Source organism: Spermophilus citellus, assembly GCF_964194105.1.
Source record: "Spermophilus citellus genome assembly, chromosome: 7".
Lineage (NCBI taxonomy): Eukaryota > Metazoa > Chordata > Mammalia > Rodentia > Sciuridae > Spermophilus > Spermophilus citellus.
In genome coordinates, this window is record NC_138188.1 from 147,853,212 (window position 1) to 147,873,709 (window position 20,498).

The 20,498-nt window shown below is 36.3% G+C and overlaps 1 protein-coding gene across 1 annotated transcript; it reads right to left on the reverse strand.

Moving 5' to 3' along the window:
* Positions 1–1,025: 1,025 nt before the first annotated feature.
* Positions 1,026–19,564, reverse strand: MRPL39 (mitochondrial ribosomal protein L39). Its single transcript, XM_081302188.1, has 10 exons — positions 19,339–19,564; positions 18,366–18,572; positions 16,185–16,324; positions 13,785–13,884; positions 12,774–12,841; positions 11,228–11,340; positions 7,604–7,669; positions 6,672–6,825; positions 4,208–4,255; positions 1,026–1,245 (listed from the first exon to the last, which is right to left on the reverse strand). Exons 1-10 carry the CDS (start codon positions 19,547–19,549, stop codon positions 1,198–1,200), a joined length of 1,155 nt encoding a protein of 384 aa, XP_081158314.1. The 5' UTR covers positions 19,550–19,564; the 3' UTR covers positions 1,026–1,197.
* Between the last annotated feature and the right edge of the window lie 934 nt (positions 19,565–20,498).

Sequence of the window (20,498 nt, forward strand, 5' to 3'; positions counted from 1 at the left end):
GTCAAAAATTGAAAGGACCTATCAAGTAACATTCAGAAAAATCAACTGAAGAGACCTACATGCAGATATGGAATCTCAGAAGTTTACAACACCAAAAATGCTAAGGTCCTAAAATTGTCCTTTGCATGTCGGGAGTTCAAGGGTGCAGATTTTTTTGTTTGTTTGTTTCACAAATATTAGATGGTAGAAAATAACTGAGTTGCTTTCAAAGTCCTGAAAAAAACTTATTCTTCAACCTAGAATTTTATGTCTAGTCAAACGGTGCATCAAATGTAAGAGCAAAACAAAGCCACTTTAGACATTCAAGGGCTTACTTGAGATGAATTATAACAAATAAGAGTTAGTCAAGAAATGGAAGGCACAGACTCCAAAAGAAATAGAACCCACCCAGAAAAAAAGGAAGCCTGTGAGAATCCCAGAAAACTTTTTCAGACTAGAACAGGAAGAAATTCATTGGCAAAAACTTTTAAAAGACTCATAATCAAGGTTTGTTCAAGGTGTGGGGAAACAGGCACTCTTAGACAATGCTGCCAGGAATATCATTTGGTCAGCATCTGGTAGCATCTGTCAATCATTCGACTACCAGAAATCTATTCCTAAAAAATTGCTTATATGTAGGGCAGTGTACACTAGTACCTAAGAGCACATGAATGAAAGTGCCTGGATTCAAATTTCAGGTTTGTCAATTTCAAGTTCTATGATCTGTCAGTCTCCTCATTTATAAAACAGAAACATATTCTCAATCGGTTGTCATGAGAATTAAATAAAATGCTCCATGCGAAGGGCTTCTTAGCACAATGCTCAGCACACAGTAAATACTCAGTTAACATTCTCTATTTACAAACACCTTCCATTTTGCACAAGAATATTCACTGCACCACTGTTTAAAACAGTTAAAACTGCAAACAATATAATCCTATTTGTTTTTTTTTTAAATTACACGTGTATGTGTACATGTATGTTTATAAATGTAAGAAAAAATATGCTAAAGTATAGCATCCAAGGAGTAGAAAAGGAGGAGACTGTTTCTGTGTGACATTTTTATTGGGAGCAATATAAATTGTTTTACCCTTTACAGAAAGGATAAGGTAAAGATGGATATCAATCTTAGGGAGAAAAACAGTTATCTCTCCAAGCACATAAAAACATTATATTACAAACCTTTATTTTACTATACATATTTAATTTTAGAAGTTATTAGGTAGACACACTTTCCTCTGTTGGTTTAGTTTGATCTTCAGTTACCTGTAAAAACATGAATAGCTTTACTTCTCTAATAAAGACTTTCAATTTTACCCTTCACCCACCAGTTTAAATCATTCAAGCTCCTTCTTTCATAATAGTACTTTGACTTTTTCCTTCAATAGTAATTATCATAAAAAGTTAAACAGGGGGCTGAGGATGTGTAGCTCAATGGTAGAGTGCCTGCCTAGCACGCCTGAACCCCAGTACAGCACACACACACACACAAAAAAAAAAAAAAAAAAAAAAAAAAAATGTCAAAGAGAGAAGAAACACTTGAAGACCAAGTTATCAATATAATCTATAAATACAATATGCAAATTATAATTTTATAATCTACAAATACAATATGAGGCATGCTATATCTGGGCTTCTCAAATTTATCATTTTATTTTTCATCTATAAAACAAAAATATTTGTAAAAGCAAAAAATACCAAAAGTGCTACATGAGGTGTTCTAAACCAATTTATTTTATTGTGAGGTATAATTCCCTTAATAATAAAACATTGGAGGTTTTGTGCAACTAGATGTCTCTATGTCCATATTTCTATTCTGTCACTCAAACTCAAAAACAAACAGGGCCAAGTCTGAATTCCTCAACACTCCAATTCCTATATTATCTATCTCGGTGATAGGCTCTACTCAGCTCCCTAAACCAGCTCCCCTCTTACCTGCAGATTCCATCCACACTCCTATTCATTGACCCAAGAAACTTTCATGATCATTCTCACTACTATGACTGAACCTCAACCTTTTCTATCCCCTAAGAGAACTCTTGGTTAAAGAGTTATAGCTATCTTCCAAGCTGCCCCCAGAATGAGCTTTTAAACTGGAATCGCTAAGCTGGTGTGGGGCAACATACACTTATAATCCCACCTAAAATTACACTTGTAATCAGGAGGCCGTATCACTGAGGGAGGAGTATCACAAATTCCAGGCCATCCTCAGCAACTTTATAAAACCCTGTCTCAAAAAAAAAAAAAAAAAATTGTTTAAAAAGGGCTGGGAATGTAACTTGGGGATAAAGCACCCCAAGGAGAAGCAGGAGGAGGAGGAAGAGGAGAAGGAGGAGGAAAGAAAACTGAAATAGCTCATCAGTAGGTCACTTCCCTATTCAAAATATATGAGTAACAATCCAGTTACTCATATATCATCTTCAGCGATAGGTTAGGGGGAAATCAGGAATGCAAGTTCCACACCAGGAAAACAAATCCCTCAAGTTCTATGTCCGACAAATTTCTTTGGACTTACTTATCCACCCAGTTACCTATGACCTGTACATTCAAATTCATCTTCATTCTCCATTCCTCCATGCTTCTAGGCAAGTGGCTTCCTCTGAGATAAGCCTCAACCCATCTCACAGCAAATTACCTGCCTGGCATATTTTCATGATCCTTTAAAACAGTTTAAGAGATACCAATTCCTAGGAACCTTCCTTAACCAAAGATCAGTTTGGGTCCTTCTCTGGGCCAAAAGCTCAAATGTATACTACTTTTAAGTGTGGTCATCTCACTAAAGTAACTTTCTTAAGGCAGCAGGTGTGTTCTGCTCATTTCTGAACCTGGCCTCAGTAAAAACCAATAAGTCTGTGTCAGATGAACCAAGGAATTTAACTTACTCCTTCCAGACAAGCAAAATAGAGTGTGAATTAAATCGAAATAAATGTTTCAAAATCATCTATTGACTAACTTTACCAAATAATATAGGTAAATGACTGCCCCTACTATTTTTCTGCATTTTCCCTTCTTGAAAGTGTTCAGTTGTTCTTAACTTTCACAAACTTTTTCTTAGATATTCATTTTCTCTAGTTCTTAATCTAAAATTATTGTGACCAACCAAAAACACAAAATTAACACCAATTTAAACATACTTTTTTCTCATGAGAAAAAGAAAATTACTCAACTTTTACACAAGAATATTATGGCAAAGTCACTAAATAATAAATTCTAATTATAAATTCACTAATAAATACTAGGCTACTCAACAAATATTTCTTAGGTTGGGCTGAGAATATACCTCAGTGCTAGAGCATGAGGTCCTGCATTTGATCCTCAGCACCATTAAAAAAGAAAAATTTTTTTTTGATACCCCCATCCATGTGCTAATATTCAAATTTGGTCTTACACAAACATAGCAAACCCTGAATGTGTAGACAGGCTGCACAGAAGTATAGGCAAAGAAAACAATATAAGAAGGTAAACAAGCAAGCAAGAAATCAAACTAATGAATAATTATTTTATTAAGAGATTACTCTAAGAATGTTTCTTGGAGAAGGTAAGACTCAGGCAAGGATGGAAGAATGAGTAGGCAACTGGGAAATGGGAGTCCAGACAGAAATGTCATTAAAAAATAAGCAAACTTAAAAATAAGTTTGATGTGTACTGCTAAGTATGCTTGTGAGCTTTACTGGAGTGCTCGCAGAGTAAGGGGAAATTAAGGTAAGTAGGAAGGGCTCATGAGGCCACACAAGTAAAAGAGAAGAGAGTAGCCTATGAAATAGTGAATAGGGATAGTGGTGGTCAAGAAATGTAATCACTCCTAGTTGTGAAATCTAAATGCTAATGACTGGATAAACTACAGGCACACAAAATATTCAAATCCAGGTTTTCAGGACATTTACACGTTCAATGTCAACAGTCAAAGCAGCTTTAAGATATAGCTGACAAATTAATCTTTTAAATATTCATTAAGTTTTAAAAAATTATCATGCCATCTAATTAACACTAATACAACTTTTAAGAACTACTACTATTATACAGTAATATTTTCATTTTTCTTCAAGTTCCACAGTATCATTTCCATGTTATTAACAAAATCAAAAGAGAATTACCAAATTACAGCTTTATTCTTTCCAAAATACTACTGGGGTAAACAATCCCAATACTAATTTGGCTACTGAGACAACTTATCCCCTTTGGCTTTTGTTGCTTAACAAAAACTTCTTCATAGAAAGAAAACACTTACCATTTTCCGAGATCTTTCCAATAGCTTATCCCATATTGTAAAATGTGCCTGAAAAGAAATTATTTGCTGTGAATTAAATAAAGCAGGAAAGTTGAAATAAAAGGGACTAAGTCTTTATGTGGCTTTTAAAACAAACATATAAATAAAAAGCTAGGTGGTACTAATTTTACTAAGTGGTTATAAAAGTGAATCTATGAGGAAAAAAAGGTACTATAAAAAATACCTGCTTTGTTTGGAATTGAAGAAAAAAAGACTTAAGCACTAAATATGCTATTCTTCTCTTGTCCTTCATCATTTCCATCACAGAAAACATTTTTTCTAACGAGAAGTAAAACTGTGTCCTACCTTCCCAAAGATTGCAGTTCTTTCCCTAAACAGCCAATTTCAACATGTTAGAGGCCATTCTTTAAATCCTAAGCAATCACAAGAAGCTTAATAGGAACCACTTGTGACATCTTCACACTGAAAGGGCAGACCCAGAGTATTTAGCAAATTGCACTAAAAAAAAAAAAAAAAGCTGAAACCTAATGAATACAACAGTAAAATTATAGAACCAATTTTATTAATCCTTAACAATCTCATGTAATGGAGAATTATCAGAATGTATTACTGAAAATTGCAAAATGCATATAAGCCCATCAATCTTATTAGGTCAACTGAAGGTGGCACTTGGGCCATATAGGGGGCCAGTGGCTATGTCACAAAAAAATGAGCTCAGAAAAAAAACTATAATAAAAGTAAAATTACTAAATATCTACATGCAAACCCTTTTGGAGAAAGAGCAGAAGGGAAAATGATATCTTACTCAGGCAGAATGAACAGCTGGTGCAAGACCTTGGGATATAGTTGGTGAGAGAGAGAATGGTGTGAGATGAACTCAGCAAGAAAGGCAAGAGCCAGATAATGCAGGACTTTGTGAAACAGGGAAAGGGTTGGGATTCAACCAAGAGAAATCATTGTAAAGTTTGGGCCAGAGGAATTACATAATCAATTCTTATATTAAAAAGATCATTGTGACTACCAAGCAGAGGATGCACTATGGAAGGCAAGAGTGAAAACAAGAAAAGGGAATGAAGAGAAAGAGGGCATTGGGTTAGAGAGGCAGTAAGAGATATGATGTTCACAGTGGATAACTCAGAATCCATGTTTTAAAGTCAAGAATTGAAAGGATTTGCTAATGGATGAAATGGACCCATAACAATGAGGGAAAGAGAAAATCAAACATTTCTTGAAACAGCTAGGCAAATGATGGGACTATTTCTTGAAATAGGAAAGGCTAGGAAAGGAAGCATGTATACAGGAAAAAAAATCAAACATGTAAAGCATGTATATTTCATTTAGATAAATGAAAAGACATACTAGGTTAAAAGATTGGAAAATAACATATTAAAGATGACAGTTCTCTCCAAACTGCTGTAAAGGTAAAGTGAAATTCCTACTAGAATCGCAACAAGATTTTTGTCAACACAGAAAAAAGTATACTAAGCTGTGCAAAATGGCACATGCCTATAATCACAGCAGCTCAGGAGGCTGAGGCAGGAGGATCTCGAGTTAAAAGCCTCAAAAAAAGCGAGGTGCTAAGCAACTCAGTGAGACCCTGTATCTAAATAAAATACAAAATAGGGCTGGGGATGTGGCTAAGTGGTTAAGGGTCCCTGAGTTTAATCCCGGTACAAAAAGAAAAAAAAAAAAAGGGAAAAAAAATTGTACTAAAATTTAACCAAAGGGAAAAGAACTAGAATAGTTAAAACAATTTCATAAAGAATAACAACATGGGAGAAATTATTCTATCTGATTTCATATCTATTTATGGCGATGGTAATCAAGACCGTGTGGTACTGGCTGAGATGGAAATGTGTGATCAATGAAACAGAACCAAGAATCAAAATATAGACCCACATGGATATACCCAGCTGATTTTTACTATATCAATATCCATGCCCCTGGTTGTGATACTGTATTTTAGTTCTGAAAGATGTTACCATTAAAGAAACTAGGTAAAGGTACCTAAGACTTTTTTGCATTCCTTCTAATAGCTGCAATTATCTCAAAAATAATATTAAAAAAAAAAGGAGGATTAGCAAGGGGTAGGGGAACTTGGGTCATAAATAGATCATTAAAATTTAAGGGAAGAGCATCTCAGTGTAAAGCCAAAGGTGTTCCAACATGCACATCCGAATATGCATTCCAATATTCCCTCAATGCACCTTCACTTCCTGTTAATTTAAAAAATTAAAAATACTACCTCAATTTGTTTTAATTTTTTCAATAATTATTCCATTTGTGAATTTATTTTTACAACCTGGGCAAACTTGTTTTTAATCATAAACTTGAGTTTACAAAATATTAATGGTATACCACTTCAGGAAAATTAAAATTCATGTCCTTCAAAGGGGTATAAAAACCAAGTCTAGAATCAACCTATTCCCAAAATGGAACACCTGAAAATTTAAGTTTTACTTACTCTTAAATGAACGGGTAAAGACAGACCCTGGAATCTTCTTACAAGACTTGGCTCAGTGGGTTGAAGATTGTGAACTGCTGACACTTCATACTGGAAGCAAATACTTGTTCTTGGAATAAGAGGGCCCTCGCTCACATCAATGAAATCACCAATTCTGATTTGATTTGAAAAGTAAAAAAGCAAAACTCAACACCAAATCATTTACAATAGTTTGAAAATGAATCCACTCATTCTACTTGCTATTACATGCCAGCTCAGAGACTAAACTCTGAGAATTAAATCAAGTGAAACCTTCTCTTAATTAGCATTCATCTAAATTTAAAGATCTTTAAGAGTCATGGAACATGTCATGTTAACAAGTGCTTCCAACAGAACCATCAGTCCAAATCTGACAGCCTACAACCTTACAATAACCTATTGCAACAGTGTTTAGAATTCAGTATGTAAGACAGGTTGTTTCCACAAAGAGCAGTTTCTAGAGGAAAATATATTCCATCCAAGTCAAGAAAACATGGGGCTGAGAAAAACAGAACCAAGTCACGAAGTCATTTTTGCATAATGCACTGCTCTGAGAATTGTTCCTCATGCAAAAAACTCAATATAGGAGACAGGTGCGGTGGCACACTCCTGATTCAAGCAGCTCAGAAGGCTGAGGCAGGAGGATTGCAGGTTCAAAGCCAGCCTCAGCAACTTAGGAAGATCCTAAGCAATTTAGAAGATCCTATCTCTAAATAAAATATAAAAAGGGCTGTAGATGTGGCTCAGTGATTAAGCATCCCCAGGTTCAATCCTCAGTACAAAAAAAAAAAAAAAGTCAACATAAGCAAAACCTGATACAAATTCACTATTTCTGTCACACACTTTATTCAGATAACAAGACAGCTAAGCTTTACTCTAAAGTAGCACAGCAGCCAATTCGGACTTTTACTTACCTATGTAGCTTTACAATTCTTTCAGGGTTCTGAGATGCCTTCTCTTCTATAAAATCTATTTTGTACCTGAAAAGCAGCACAGAAAAAAAAAAAACATTAATTCTAAGTATACAAAAAAGTGTTTAAAGACAAGTCCATATCTCTTCCCTTTCCACCATGGTTTTCACTTAGAGCCTCTTGTTCTATACATACCTTTAATCTGGGACTGGTCCCACCAACTCCACTAAACTCTCCTCACCAAAGTCACAGGTACCTGCTTAATACGAAACTAATGGACACTTTTCAGTCCTCATCTTCTTAACACCACTGCTTCACCTCTACTTCTCACAGTTTTCTTTCCACGTGCCTCAGTGATCTTCCCTCCTTCTTGCTATTTTCTCTCTCTGCCAGTCTTTCCCTACCTTGTAAGGATTCTATCCTAGACCCTCTTTTCCCTCTAACCATCCTCCCTAGGCTAGCTCCTTGATTTACAAGGTTTAGCTATCATTTATGCAATTTTATCTTCCAGTTATACTTTAATCCACTTCCCCAAGCTGCATATCTAAGACCCTTCTAGACAGCCACCAGGATGCATCACAAACACTCTAAGTCCTCAAATTTCCAAGTCAACAAATCATATCCCTCTTTTCTCACCCAAACTTGTTCTTCTTATTTTAGTATTAACACTACAAGCCACCCATATGTCCAAGTGAAAAACCTGTGAGCTTTCCTTGATTCCTCCTTCTCACACCATACCTACATCAAATTCACAACCAAGTCCTGTCAATTCTACTGCGTAAGTGTCTCTCAGATCTACCAAATTCTGTCAGCATCATGAAAGCACATACAGAACTGCATAGTCCAGGTTCAAATCATAACATTACTACTTACTATTAAGAGCTCTTTTTATCCCACATTAAGTGTGCATATACACGTGAGTACCTATGTACATGCATGATGAAGTGGCATAGTTGGGAAGCACTAATTTATGCAAAAAAAATATCCAGTGACTGCCATCCCCCTTCAGCCAAAGCTCCTCATGAATTAGAGGGCACCGATTCCCTTGAATACTTGTCCTCCTGACCCATCTCCAAGAGATGCTCTTGTCCCCTGTGAGCCAAAGTTACTAAAGGTTCCCACCTTTCACTCTGAAGCAGAAAGGCCCAATCTCTAATTCACCTACCATAGTATAATGCTCTTCTTTCCTCTCAAACTCATCCCCAAACCATCCCCTTTCTTCTGCCATTCACTAATCTAAGTTCCCAGGGTCTAAGAACTTAGGTGAGGGGGACAGGGAAATCTCAACCATACACAAAAGAGAAGTCAATAAAGTATACTGTCTAGTAGCATAGCTATGGGACACTTAATCCTAATTAAAATATGCCTTAAATGTAAAATTCACAACAGATCCTACAGATCCTACAGATTTAGCATGAAAAGAATATAAAATATTATTACTAGTGTTTAATATAGATCATAAGTTGAAATAATATTTTAGACATATTGGTTAAAATAAATTTATTATCAAAAGTATACCTTTTCTTTTACCTTACTTTAAAATGTAGCTACCATAATATTCACCATTACATATAGAGCTCATATTATATTTCTATTGGACAGCATATGCCTAGTCTTTTGTCAGAATGTGGCTCAATGAGTTCTGATAATCCAAGATTTTCTTACAGAATCAATGCTATAATCTCAGTACTATCTACTCTAAATAGTATATTACCACTGGTTTTATAAGTACACTGGTTCCAACATGTAATAAAAATGCTTCAGAACACCCTAGAGTGCAATGAGTAAGTTTTATTTTGTTTGCAATTCTTCTCCAAACTCAGCTGAACACAGAACATGCTTTTCAGCATATCAATTACTGTCTTATGTAAGACTATGAGGTATTTTGCTTAGAGAAATGCCAAGCTAAAATGCCAAGTTCTCCTTAAAAATAAAGAATTAACTTTAGTAACAATTTACCTAAAAGCATTTCTCCATAACCCAGATGAGCCTATATGCTTAGTACTGTGAATCCAAATGAAAGAAAAAGCAAAAACAAATTTGTTAGGGGAGAATGTTGTTAACTTGCAACAACTATTTAGACCACACACATTCTCCCCAACTCACAAACTATAAAACTTGTAATTTACCTATAATTAAGATATTAATCTACATTAATAATATTTATTAAAGATGAACCTACAAAGAAATTTTAATAAACAATGTATTCAAATTATATGTGGAACCAACCTAGATGCCCCTCAGTAGATAAACGGATAAGGAAAATGTGGTATATATACACAATGGAATATTACTCAGCAATAAAAGAGAATGAAATCATGGCATTTGCAGGTAAATGGATGGAGTTGGAGAATATGATACTACACGAAGTTAGCCAATCCCAGAAAACCAAATGTCGAATGTTTTCTCTGATATAAGGAGAGTGATTCATAGTGGGGTTGAGAGGGTGAACATGAGAGGATTAGATGAACTCTAGATAGGGCAAAGGGGTGGAAGGGGAAGGGACAAGGGACGGGGCATGGGGATAAAAAAGATGGTGGAATGAGATGGATATCACTACTCTAAGTACATGTATGAAGACATGAATGGTGTGAATATACTTTATATACAACCAGAGATATGAAAAAAATGTGCTCTATATGTGTAATATGAATTGTAATGCATTCTGCTATCATACATATATAACAAATTAGAATAAAAAAAAAGAAAAAGTGGCCCCATAGCCACAACTAGGTTTTCCTTAAAAAAAAAAAAAAGTATAAGTTGAAGAGATTTGTAAACCAAGTCAAGAATACATTTTGGGGCCTGAGGATGTGGCTCAGCAGTAGAACATGTGACTAGCATGTGCCAGCTTCTGAGTTCAATCTCCAAAACTGGGGCAAATACACATATTTATGATAAATTATCCCTGTGAGAATTTGTGATTCAGTTTCTGTAGACCTAAAGAAATTCTTATCCATTAAATTTTAACAATCTGCATGTATATATTTTGGCTTCAGACTATATCCCCTGTTATTTATTTTGTGGCACAGATTTCCCTTTCTAACTAGTTCTAAATATTAAAATTTAGTTTTATGTTCTTACAACTAGGAGAAGGTGAACAAGAAGTTTTCTGAGTAGGAAATAAAAATTGAGAAGCCTAGCAGAATCAAAAATGTTGACAAAGAAAATCCACCAAATGGATAATTCACATACAGATGACTAAGACCTGAGTGTAAACATTTTACTTCAGCTGTTAGTGCCTTCCACTGCTTAAATGTTTAATTTTATCCTTTTTCACTCAGAGTGGAAGGACGTAAGTGAAAGACCAAGTGTACAAAATAATATAGTTTCTTAACATCTGTTATCACTTTAAACTGGAAAGAAAAAAGGCAAACATTTTACTATCAAGACAAAGATAGCCTAAAAAAAACCAGAAAAGTAAAACAAAGCGTGAAAAATATTCAAGGGGCTGAGGAACATTTTTCTCAGTTCAACGAGCAATCAGATGAACAAAAGACAAAAGGCTGGGGCAGAAAAAGAGATCTTACAATAGTGAATAAAATTATGTCACGTACATCAAATAGAGTTTTCATCATTACATATAATTTTGGCCTTGCTTTAAATGAAACCAATATTAACACTTACTTGTTGTGTTGAAACATTTCTAATGCCACTTTTGCATCAACGTCCAGAGTTTCAAATGGAAGATCTTTATAAATTAAAGCATGAGCATCTTTTGTGAAAGAACGAAAGTTCTCCTTAAAAATAAAGAATTAACTTTAGTAACAATTTACCTAAAAGCATTTCTCCATAACCCAGATGAGCCTACATGCTTAGTACTATGAATCCAAATGAAAGAAAAAGCAAAAGCAAATTTGTTAGGAGAGAATGTTATTAACTTGCAATAACTAAATATTTAGACCACACACATCCTCCCCAACTCATAAACTATAAAACTTGTAATTTACCTATAATTAAGATATTAATCTGCATTAATAATATTTATTAAAGATGAACCTACAAAGAAACTTTAATAAACAATTTATCCAAATTATATAGCCTTATGTTTATTAAAGCCATAATAATAAGTAGAAATGCTAATAAACAGTAAGACATAAAAATGTGTTTACACTCATAAATAAAGCTTATTAAATGCATGGGAAAAATATTATTGTTTTCATAACTCAAAAAGTTCCACTAGAAATGCAGTATCATCACTGACCCTGTATAAAATACTGTATATGTTCAAAATTATAAGTTTCCATTTAATAAAATGAGCAATTTTATATAATTAAAATGATTAATATAGATTAAAATTAGATTTTTAATAAAAATTTATAATTGAGCTTTCATACATTTTATACATCATAACTAATACAGAGAAGATCAAGCATGATTACATAAATAATTTTTATAATAAAATTCTTTCCATAAAAAACTTTGTTTTTAAATATTTATTCTTAAGTTTTAGGTGGACACAATATCTTTATTTTACATTTATGTGGTGCTAAGGATTGAACCCACTGAGCCACAACCTCAGTCCCTCCATAAGAAATTTTCTATCAGTTGTTTTCCATGAAATGATTCATTCTTACAGGGATAACTCATACCATAAAAAATCTATAGTCATGGTTTAATATAACCATTTCTTCAGTCTATCTTGCCCCTACTTTCTCTAAGTCATTCACAGAACACTATATAAAAAGAGAGGCAACAAGTTTCATGAGTTTTTATGTTAAAGTGAGAATTTATTCTTATATTTGGACACATATGTAAAGGAAGAAGCTACCCTGACAAGAGCCCAGAGATCACTAAGAAACTTTACAATTTCTACCTACACCCTCTCTTCTGCCTTCTCCCTTTCTCCTATTCTTCCTTCCTGTTTTTCTCTTCTCAATACTAAATAATATGGGCAGGAGTTGAAAAAAAGTAACTTAGCCTTGGTAGGTACTTCAAGAAAAAAAAAAAAAAATCAAGGAGGACATAAAGCTTCAAGACACCTGACTATGCTGCTGAGAATACCCTCATCCACATCTCTATCTGAAATGCACTGAAAAAAGCAATGATTGATTAATTGAATGACTCTCTGCAGTGTCTTCAATAAGCAGTACCATTCAACAATTATAACAGGAATCATTTTAACAGAGAAAGGTCTGGACTCTAAAATAAAGACTCCAAAAAGTAGACTTACTTTTGTTGGCATCCACTCATCTAGTCTCTTATCCAAAACTACATCATAGCAGAATGCACCAGCAATTACTATAAATTCAACCAAAATAAAAAGCAAAGTCAAATCAAAGCAAAGTTAGGGCAGAATGTTAATAATTTGCAACAACTGAATATATAGAACATACAATGAAAATTAGCAATCTCTTCTAAATCTATAAATTATAAAACCTTTTGCCATTATTCCAGCTGTTTATCAGAATTCTATTAAAGTTTCCCAACCTCAATATAAACTGATCTTGTGTTACCCCAATCACCAACATTTTTTAGACATTCAAGTTTTCCTCACAAATACTATCACTACAGGGATCTCAAAAAGATACTAGATATAAAAATTCTAAAAGAACAAGATATTTATATCCTCAGAATAATTAAATGTCAAGTTTCTTTTACAACATTTCCCACATAATCTTCAATTTTTTGTTTTTTGTTATTGTTGTTCTTAGAATTATTTCTTGAGCTTCTTTCAAATATTTTTGGTGTGTATGTTTTTTAAAAATACACACATATCACAATCCCACTATACATAATGATGAGAAATCCGAGCTTTAGCAAAATTACAGTATATGTACCCTTATACCTCATCAAAGTGGTGTCCCTCTCCAAAGTCATGGTCATTTCTGATGAAATGGTAGCACAGCTCTTTTCAGCAGTCTACTGAATACTCCTATTTCCTCCTCCTCCATAATTTAATTTAGACATAAAGACTTAAAATGGTAAAATATCTTGACAGTATAATTTCATGAAATTCCTATTCAAGAGAAACATCTTCCTCTAGTTTTTTTATGTTAAGTACTGATATCCAAAGATTACTTCATATTTTGTAATAGGATAGATTTTGCTACCTACAAGAACTGAAACTTGTATATGATGGTAACTTACATAAAATTGGAATTATCTGTACATAATCAAAAATAGGTACAAAATTTTCAAAGATTACAAAAAACATATAAGTATATTTATATGTGTACATTACCAGGAACTTCTGGAGCTCTGACCAAACTGACCACATACTCATCTTTGAATGCCTTCTCTATTACACAGCCCATCATCATAGCACAAGAACGCCAATAAGCCTAGAAAAAGAAAAATACACACAAACATAATATATATTCAGAGTCACTGAAGTTTCTACAATATTAAAATTTAAGTAACTTTTTAACTTGGGAAATATTTCTCCAATTCCTCCACTCTCATAATGTAGCAATAGTTACCATCAAGCCATGACATTAGCTCTACCTAGAAAAACCCAGCAGAAAATAATGCACCAATTTCAAGTTGTTAGCAATGTTTCTGTGTAGGATATCAGACAAACTCAGGAGGCTGAGGCAAGAAGATCACAAGTTTGAGGTTAGCCTGGGCAACTTTAGCAAAATCCTTCCTTAAATTAAAAAATAAACAGGGCTGGGGACATAACTCAGTGGCAGAGTGCCCGAGTTCAATTCTCAGTACCAAAAAAAAAAAAAAATCAAATGCTATACTAGTTACCAGCCAATAGGTTTAACACCTGACAATTCTTAACAAACTATGCTAAAGTAAAATAAATATATTAATATATAACTGGTGATACCATTATAAACATGGTGAGAAAAACTCAACTTTTGATAATTATTTAGGACTTTAACCTAACTAACATCATGTAATACATCACTCAAGTTATTCATATTTAGGGTGAACAGCTTCACCACAAACTGGGTTTTCATTTTACCAGGACATTGGGATACATGGATATACCTGATACAGTATCCATGCAATGGCCATATCTGAATAAAAGAAGAAACAAACATCCTGCACCATACCTAACCATCTTATTCCCCTTACCACCACTACTTTTATAAAGCACACAACTTCTGTAAGCTCTTCTCTACTTCTGAGGACCACAAGAGTGAGGTCACTTGGTTGTGTTGACAGAGACTGCTTTATTGTATATTTTTTAATAATTTTGTTTTGCTTAAATTTTTTGTAGTTGTAGATAGACAGAATACCTTTTTTTATTTGTATATGGTGATAAAGCTTGAACCCAGTGCCTTGCACATGCTAGGCAAGTGCTCTGCTACTGAGCTATAGCCCCAGCCCTCGCTGTATGTTCTACACAATCACATTACACTAAAAATAAGTAACAAACCCAAACATTAAAGGCAAGTTGCAAAATGTACTTCATTTATCCTACTTCAGTGATTTAAATGTCAGTTGAACTTCAGTGAGAACGTTTAGGTTCAAATCCTCGCTCTACCACTTCCTAGGCTAGTAACCTTGGTCATGCTGTGGAACATCTCTTCGTCAGTTTATTCATCAGGAAAATGGTGAGAGCAGCATTGAGTCTAGAGAGTTTTTATAAAGATTTAATAAGTTAATACCTGTAAATCACGTAGAACACTGCCTGACACATAATACTCAATGCTATTACTATTATCATTTCTATCACTTTCTTGTTTAAATGTTGAAACAAATATTTATGAACACCTACTATATGCAGTCAAGGACTAGATCCAATAAGAAAACAGTTCCTATCTTCACAAGGTCAAGAATCTAATGCCTTCATCAATTTATAAGACAAAATTAAAATACTGGTTTCAGAAACAATAGCCAAATGTTGCCAGATTCTAAAGAATTTTGACAAGTAAAACCCTAGCAGAGTCCACAGAGCAGATGGCATTTTAATGCAACCATAAAACATAAACAGAATCTTAACAGGGAAAAGAAAATGCTCAGCATTGAAGAAAGATCATCAACAAAAGGAAGGAGGACAACACAACTTAAACTATTAATGACCAAGTACTCTAGTATGGCCAGAGCAAAGATAAAGTGAAAAGATGCAGTGAGAGGTGAAGCTGGAAAGGTAGGCTGGGGGTAGATTACACAGGACCTGGAAAGTTATTTGCAAAATATCAGGTAGGCATTTCTTTAGGGGTAAGTGATATGACCCTTAGTCAAGCCACTTAATAATAAAACTCTATAAGCAGATGGTGAAAGAAGACATTTAATTACTAGAAACAAAATGAAAAAGAGTGAAGAATTTATTGAAATCATCTTGAAAAGATGATCCAAGGCTGAATTCAAGCAGGAGTAGTGGGAATGGAATCACCAGCAACACAGAGTATTTATCAATGAACATAAGCTGAATTAGGTTATGAATGTAAGACATGTCATATAGTTTTCTCAATACAAAATACAGAAAAATAAATGCTACAGATACTTTTTGAACTATTAAAATACCTAATATAACAAGTAAAATACCCATTAACTAATACAGTATAACATATTGTAACATATATTACAATATAACATAAATATTGGGCATATTCCTACTTTTTATATTCCACAAAAATTTAACAAAAGGAAAAAATGGGAGGGGGGAACGTAGACATAGAAATACCTTATTTACTTCTCTTGGATCACGATCTTTGAAAGTAAGAAATGTAATTTCACAGGACTTGGTCAAAGGCTTATACATTTCCCAAGGCTGTCCGTCCACAAGAGCCAGAATGGACTTCCTGCAGTACCACTCACTCAAATCTAGGAATTTAAAACTGATTGATGATCTAAATCTAATAAAATCCAAGTGAAAAGTTACAGATATAAGGGCTACATTAGGAAATAAAACAATGGAAAAGCAAAATTCTGTGGGGTTTTTTTGCATAAGTATTACATATTATATCCATAACTGATTAAAAAGTACTCTATACACTTCAGATACTGTTCATTTTTAATGAAATCATCCAAACCATTTTTAAAAATCATTAAAGCTAAGTCTAGTTCGAAATTAACATATCAATTATTAATAAAAAATCTTGTAAGGGCTACATTTAAATATTCAGCAAGCGACAGCATGGATATACTTAAGATAAATGCACACACAACTTAGAAGAAGAGGGAAAATATGTTAATACACACCCAAATAAATCTCCTCTAGATTGTTTTTAGATTTTGTCCCCAAAGCACCTTTTATTTCTATAACATGGACTGCTAAGTTAAATACTGTGGTTACCATTTTTTAATTATGAATATAAATTCACATATGAACCAGTGAGCTCAGGCTTACTCTTTGACCCAGAATACAACTGATCAAATGTTTTAAAATATAGATACAAAAATGGTCAAACTATGAGGTCCAAATTATTAGTCACTAATTCATTAACATACTCAGCACTAGTCCTAGAATATAGCAGTTGCTAAATAAATGTTTATTGAATGACAAGTTTTAGAGGTCATGTTGAGGGTGGCTCAGAGACTTCATCTCTACACAGGATACATATAAAAGTCCATAAGGGCATTATTCTCCTAATACCCATGATAGATATAACAGAGGTCCAAGAAATACTTAACATAGTATTATTTATGATAATAATTAACATAAGTACTAATTCAAGTGTATGGGGGAGAGTTGGGGGAACGCTAAAATTAATTACTTAAAAGGAATTATTGCTGAGTTTTCCAAAAGTTTAAACAATGCAGCTGGTCATACCCGTGTATATCTATTTGGGGAGCTAAATTTAAATACTAGCATTTTCTGGGCATGGTGGTGCACGCCTGTAATCCCAGCAATTGGGAAGGCTAAGGCAGGAGGATCGTCAGTTCAAAGCCAGCCCCAGCAACTTAGTGAGGATCTAAGCAATTCAGCAAGACACCATCTCTAAATATAATATTAAAACGATCTGGGCATGTGGCTCAGTGGTTAGGCACACCTGGGTTCAATCCCTGATACCAAAAAGAAAATATAATTTCTATCAAAACTCTATCCAAACGTTTTGATTCATCAAAAGAACACTTAGAGGCTTTTTCCCTTTATTTCCACACCAAACCATACATGGGGCCCAATTATCTCTGTTAAGATTTAAACAAGGGGCTAGGGTTGTGGCTCAGTGGTAGAGCATGTGCCTAGCACGTGTGAGACACTGGGTTCAATCCTCAGCACCACATAAAAATAAATAAAGATATTGTGTCCATCTACAACTTAAAAAATATTTAAAAAAAAAGATTTGAACAAAACAAATATTTTTACTCCCATCACATTCAACCCATGCACACTTCCAATTATATATTTACTACATGTACACATAAATGCAAACAAAAACACAGCACACAAAGAGGCATGTGGCAAGCAGACTGAAAAAAATATTAGGCTTGAAGAACTTAGAAAGGAAAAGATGGCAAACAAAGCTGGACATCTAAGGTCATGGCAGTCCCTTTATCCTAAAATCCTTCAATAAGGCATGCATGATGACTGTTCCTACCACAATCAAAAAAGACAAGCCCACCAGTGATAATGCATTCAGGTCTGGACTTCTTTTGCCAGGAAAAAAAAAAAAAATTTAGTATCCTAAACACAGCCAGATTCAAGCAAGCTACAGGACAACTGTGTACTACAGCACCAACCTTGAAATACACATAGCAGCCTCCAGAGCTAAAGGGACAGTGAACAGACAATAAGGTGCCAGGTAAAGGAGAACTTCTAAGAAGCTGGGGAAGCAATTACAACAAGTTGTCTCCTCTGCACCAGTTCTTCAGCAGGGCTCATATAAAATGGTCAGGACTGTATTCTGATTCTGTTACTTACGCATGGCACAACTGTAAGGAGTTGAAATGTTTTTATTCATCACAAAAACTGTGCCGGAATCAGTTTTTCCAACATGTTTAACTTCAATCTTCTCAGTTCGGGGAGTCAGTGATAACTGTCTCTTTTTCTCTTTATTAAAGAGGTCATTCCGCATTTCTGTCAGCTCGGTAGGTGACAGTTGAACTGCAGGTGATGTTGCTATAAATCCTAAGGAGAAATGAAACATGAAGACTTTTTAAAAATTGGGTAACTTACTGCTAATACCCAACCCCACTCCATTCCTGCATCACCATCCTCCTATAATACAGAGGCAAGAGAACTTTGAAAGCCATTCGCCAAAACTGCTCCCAGAAGTAAACTTAAACCACTTTCTAATATTAAAAATTAAAACTGAAAGAGACAAAAACGCAGCTAGCCTAGAGCTGCACCTCTACTTCAACTCTGTTCTTTCGCATCAGATCCCTGTTTCCCACCAACTTCCTCTGTAGTATTCCAATTGCGCTTCACAATATAGAGCAAAACCCAAGCACCACCACTTGTCGGAAGAGTGAGTCAAGTTGCCCAAGACCTGGAAGGGCCTGGGGAGGACAAGAAGGCTCAGGAGACTGCAAGTCCCATACCCAAGCCATCAACAGTCTAGGGCAAGAAATGCTGCATTTATCTTCCAAATCCTAAATCAGGGATTTGGCACGAGAGGTACAGGGAGATAACAGCACGTTTAGAGCAGATGCTGGCTCCTTCCTGAAGGCATCAGAAGCATCAGTGGCTCCACCTTTGGCTGGGTCCCAGCTCCTCCCGGACCCCTCGCGTCCCCAGATTTGTCCTCCCAGGCTGGGGCGAGGGCGGGGGGGGGGGCAGAAGACCCTCCTCCTTCCTCAGCTCTTCCGACCTCCTGCCACCCACTTCAGGCCCAATCTGGGCAGACACCTCTCTCAACGCTTTGCTCCCCTTCCCCACGGCCTTGGAAACTCACTCCAACCAGTCCGGCCGCCAGAGGCGGCTCTCCAAAGTCGCAGTCCCCGGACGGTAGCAGCCATCGCTTCCCTAGCGGGTATGGGAACCGCGGCGCGCAGGTCCGCCTCCGGCCTCCTCCCGCGGAAACTGGGAATGCGCTCTGAGGTTCCGTAAGACAGTTCGGTTCCGGGGCCGGCGCTCTGGCGGCGCACCGCCACGTGGGGGCGCATTCACGCCTCACCAGAATTAGTCACCCGAGGCCAGACGGTCGGCAGGGGCGTTCCTGCGGCGTGGCCTGAGCCGAGGCGCTCCGCCCGCAGGCTGTGGGTCCGCCGCGTCCTGGGATCTGCGGGGAACTGGTGTCACCTTCAGGGGGTCAGACTCCCAAGCGCCCTTTTGCCTTGTGAGCGTTCGGGCTGCACTGCCTGAGCGAAACCCGGGCGTCCCGCAAAGACTTTCTAGGGAGGAAAATTGAGGAAAGGCTGATCCTGGGGACTCCAGGTCTGCGGTCAGGTCACCGCGCTGGGCACGGAGACGACGTCGCCCGGCCCGAGGCTTGACTCGGTTTTGCAGGGGTGGCTCCTTTTGACCAGCTCTGTTGCTGTGGGCTTGGAAACCCGGCCTGTAGACTTTGGAGAAAACTCGGGAATCTTAGAGCTCTTTTCAAACGGCCTGGACTCGTTTATGCGACGCCGACCGAGGGCGTAGTAAAGGCACCCCAGGGCGGAGTTTTCGCCTCCTGTCCACTGGTGTCTCCCTAGAAACCGGCCAGTGCCTGGCGCTCGCTCGGTGCATTTGTCGAATGGATGAGTTAATGCCCTGGGGAAACCTCCGGGACAGTGTCCACGTCCTTCTGCTGCCTGAAGCAAGCCTTCTGTATGTAAAGTCTGGAAATGGTTTTATCCAAAGATGTTCAAAGCCTCTCCGGTTGATAAATTCAGCCCGCGACCCCCCAAGCCCTTCGCCCTTCGCCCTTGACTGGCACCTGGTGGAAGTGCCGGCTGAGTCGCCTCCTCCTGGCCACACCAGCAGTCCTGTCTCCTTCGCCCAAATTTTACACTGTCCACAACTGCGTGGGGGAAAGTGCGTCTTCACTTTTAAAATGAAAAACATGGAAGTGAGTGACTTGAGCAAGGCTACATTTTACCAGACTCTCTCTCTCTTGAGATCATAATTAGG

Excerpts from the sequence above, each read along its gene's own strand:
- MRPL39 (XM_081302188.1), bottom strand. The coding sequence starts at position 19,549 with ATGCGCCCCCACGTGGCGGTGCGCCGCCAGAGCGCCGGCCCCGGAACC. Across the intron at positions 16,325-18,365 it reads TCCTTACAGTTGTGCCATGC|ATTTGAGTGAGTGGTACTGC; the intron begins GTAAGTAACAGA and ends TTAAATTCCTAG. Across the intron at positions 13,885-16,184 it reads ATCCAAGAGAAGTAAATAAG|GCTTATTGGCGTTCTTGTGC; the intron begins GTATTTCTATGT and ends TTCTTTTTCTAG.